The sequence below is a fragment of the Atractosteus spatula genome, chromosome 4 (genome assembly GCF_055471065.1).
Source record: "Atractosteus spatula isolate fAtrSpa1 chromosome 4, fAtrSpa1.hap1, whole genome shotgun sequence".
NCBI lineage: Eukaryota > Metazoa > Chordata > Actinopteri > Semionotiformes > Lepisosteidae > Atractosteus > Atractosteus spatula.
In genome coordinates this window covers 45,068,182-45,072,288 of record NC_142709.1, presented here as the reverse complement: position 1 = coordinate 45,072,288, position 4,107 = coordinate 45,068,182, and the positions used below count along the sequence as shown (strand labels likewise).

General features: G+C 35.0%; 1 protein-coding gene across 1 annotated transcript; it reads right to left on the bottom strand.

The window, feature by feature from the left end:
- Positions 1 to 394: 394 nt before the first annotated feature.
- Positions 395 to 1,321, bottom strand: LOC148836387 (olfactory receptor 6N2-like). The gene has a single exon (XM_088912725.1). It carries the CDS (start codon positions 1,319 to 1,321, stop codon positions 395 to 397), a length of 927 nt encoding a protein of 308 aa, XP_088768851.1.
- Between the last annotated feature and the right edge of the window lie 2,786 nt (positions 1,322 to 4,107).

Sequence of the window (4,107 nt, the reverse complement as noted above, 5' to 3'; positions counted from 1 at the left end):
ACCAAATTGGTTCCAGAGATATTTGCTTGAGAAAATGTCTCTCTCATTATGTATGTTACGATTTTGCATCTGCTTTATTACTTAATGCACACTCAATCCTCAAACTTACACATTAGTGCATTAGGATACAGTATGTAATCTTAATTATAGTCTGTATAATACATATATAACTAGAATTATCATTTATATACTAAAACCCCATATACAGTCCATGACAGATACACTTAAATAAATATACTATAAAATAATTTTGTGAGTTCAGTCACATAACCATTGCATTGTATGATATGTAATTTATGACCAATTTTGTTTCCTATTAGGGACTGAGCATTGCCATTCAGGAAACTGTAACTTACTCAATTATGCTGACAATGTTCTCTACACTGTGGGGAGCCTAGAGTCTTAGATATCTGTATGCTGCTGCTATGATTTGTTTACTTTTTAAGCTGCAAATAATGGGGTTGACCAATGGAGTGAGGAAGTAATTCAGCCCACCAATAAAGATGCATCCATCAGGAGGGATATTTTCCACTCTCAGACCAATATACACCACAGCAGCAGATACATAGTACAGAAACACCACAGTCATGTGTGAAGAGCACATTGAGAAGGCCTTCTTACGGCTCTCCACAGTTTTCAGTTTCATAACTGAATACATAATTCTACAGTATGTCCACAGGACATAGAGAAAAGGGATGTAGATTGCAATCATGGCAATTAAGAGAGCAAAATTGACTTGAGCTGTAACATCACCACAGGTTAAAGCCATTACAGTGGGGTAATCACAGACAATGTGTAAAATAAGGTTTGATCCACAGAATGGAAACATACTTGCCAGTACTATTGATGGAAGAGGTGCAAGGAAACCCAGCACCCAGACTGTGACAGTCATTGTGATGCAAACCTTGGTGTTGATGATAGTTTTGTAATGCAAAGGCTTTACTATTGCAGCATATCTATCAAAAGCCATGACTGCCACAATGAATCCTTCAACTGTAGCAAATGATATGAAAAAATGCATCTGCACAAAACAGCCTGAGAAAGAGATGATGTTGTCATGATGCAAAAGAACTGTTAGCAACTTTGGTATGACAGTACTTGTCAGCAGAATATCTAAGAGACTTAAGTTCCACAGGAAGAAGTACATGGGCATGTGGAGCCGGTAGTCCAATGTGACCAACACTATGATGAGCAGATTACCCAGGATGGTTGCCAGGAAGAGGATGAGAAAGAAGATGAAGAGAGCAGTGTAGTGCTCCTCCAAGCCAGACAATCCCACAATGATGAATTCATAGTGCAGAGTTCTATTGGAGTCACTCATGTCTCAGAGGCAGAAAACTGGAAAGCCAGAAGATAAGTGCACATACAGTGTGTTAGTTTGGTTTGGAAAAAACAATCCAAAGGATTTGAAAGAATAGAAGATGTTAAACATCAAACAGTAACATTTTTACAACAAGCTTATAAGTAAAGCTATGAGTGAAGTTTATATTCCCTTGCACTACACAGATTCATAAATATGGTTAATAAAATCTGTGATTACAGATGGAATACTCATTCAGATGATCCACTTTACAGTAATACAGCTCTGTACATGTGAATATTATATTTTTTTCCTTCCTTTTGATATTTTGTAATCAAGTAACCACTACCCTGAAATGTTTGAAGATGTCTGAATTGAGACATAGGTATGTACTGTACATAGCTTACGTCACTCGTGCCCCCTTGTGATATCTCTTTTTTCACTTGTCTTTATTACAGCACGTCAAGTAAAGGCCTTATTTGCCACTATATTAAAGTCCTTCGAAATTATGCTACCTATTGCATAGTGAACCTTTATGTTTTACATTATTGAGTAATTTCTTCTGTTTAATATTGCAGCATCAGTAGTATAGTGAGAGACTGTTTTTCAGGACTGTTGCTGGGAGGAATGATAAAACCTGAACTTGTGTGATAAAGTTGATAAAGAGTTGCAGATAAGCAGGAATAATAGGTTAAAATTGAATACAACAACATTTTTCTTTAAAGGATATTGAATTTCAAAGTTCACATTTTTCTCATTTGTTTAATATGAGTGATTCTTGTGTCGTGTGCTTACAAGTTACAACACTCAGTAAGACAAGTTTATGAACAGAACAAAAATATAAGTTCAGAGATGAAAAGCATCAACTAATTCCCTTCATTTCCTACTCCCTGCCTTAAGGTGGTATTAAAGATCCATTTTCACTGTAAGTAAAAGTGGATTATTAAGATGTTAAAGTTGACTTGCTTGGAAAAAAACATAATTCATAATACCCTTAAAAATATTGAAAAGTGGAAACAGATTGATATTAATAAAAATCTTATATTAATGGCATGAGATAGTTGAACTTGTAAATTAACACAAAATGTTTTTTTAAGTAATTTGGCAAACTTCATGGAGAAACACCCATCTGGTTTGAAAACTGATATTTTAAGATCAAATGTGATCTCCAAACACTGAAGATTCAATTACAGAAATGTATTTTAAATCAAAATGGGATGGATTGCCCAAAGTATTTTAATCTAAACCTCATGGTGAGCCTGTCATAGGTGCAGCATTTTCAAACTTGGAATGAATAATCTTGAATGAAGATAACATCTCTGAATAGATACTATATAATTCTATATTCTTATATCCTTGAATAATCTGTAGTAAACTAAGAAAGTGGTAGCAGTTCAAAAGCTAATCACTCTGAAAAGTTTGAATTCTATATTACAAACATTCTCGAGGCAGGCTTGTTAGAATACACTGCTAACAATAATATTTTGTCTTCAAGATATTCAACACTGACAAAAATATACACAATGAAAAAATACAGAACAAATTTGCACTATTTGGTTTACTATTACATGTACTTACAAGATTCGAAACAAAGTATGATAAAGTATTATTCAAAATAAGAAGTATGAAAATGTATTAATGTGAGAATTTTAACAATTAACATGCAAAATAGTTTAAATATAAACTACAAATCTATAATAAAACTATTATTTGTATTTGTTCATTTCTATTCCACATACCTGTGATTACAGATGTAATCTGAGTCTGTGTCTAAATCAGTGTACAGTATTGTTCCAGAATGACCCACACCTGCCGGACAAGAAACTCTTTCTCTCATCTCAGCTGCTTTTATGGGCAGCTCTTCACAGTGTCCCCAGAGGCCGCTGAGTGCAGAACTATAGCTGTAGCTCTTATTAATCCAGAGAGAGTTAGTGCTGGAGGAAGCAGGCCCAAAGGACCTACAAAAAGAATGATCTATGAACACATACTGTTTAACAATATGAAAATGTATTAAACATAATTTAAATCATTGACATTTTAAGATACTTTGAAGCAATGTTGGAGAAAACAAAGCCTGAGTATCAACAGTTTTTTTTTTTCCGAGATGACTAAAGAAGCATCTAATGAAGTTGGGTACAATGACTTTAATGTAACATAATAATAGGAGTTTGTCCAAAGATGTGCCTTGGCAGGTCATCTACACCAAAGTGCATGGAGAAAAGAGAGAGGCAAATTTCAAAGGCTACATCTTCAAAAGGAATTTATAGTATAATAAAAGGTCCAGTAAAAAAGAGGACATGCCCATTAATGATAGCATGTCTGTTAGTAAAAAAGAATAAGTGGGCCTGTCCTTATCATAACTTCTACAACTGTAAATAAACATTATTTAAAGTACTTAATGTATCATTACATAGTATCTCAACAGAAAATCATGGGAGTCAAAGCTTATCTGATGAGCAACCGGCTCACATCAGAATGCACCCTGGACGGGACACCAGTCCATCACAGGACACACACAGACACACACACACAATCAAATAAGAGCCAATTTTTCAAGAAGCCAGTTGAACTACCAGTGTGTCTTTGGACTGTGGGAAGAAAGAAGAGCACCTGGAAGAAAACCTGCAAACTCGTGGAGAATTTCCAAACTTCATGCAGTAAGCACTAAAGCTACTAAACCCAGGGCCCCAACACTGCAAGACAGCAATGCTAAATACTGTGCCATCGTACTGCCCACTCATTCACCCATCTTGATGTAATGTATTCAGACTGCTCATGTTAATTGTAAATTTGTGAATCAGAAATCT

What these genes read in the sequence shown, in the direction of transcription:
- LOC148836387 (XM_088912725.1), bottom strand. Translation starts at nt 1,321, where the DNA reads ATGAGTGACTCCAATAGAACTCTGCACTATGAATTCATCATTGTGGGA.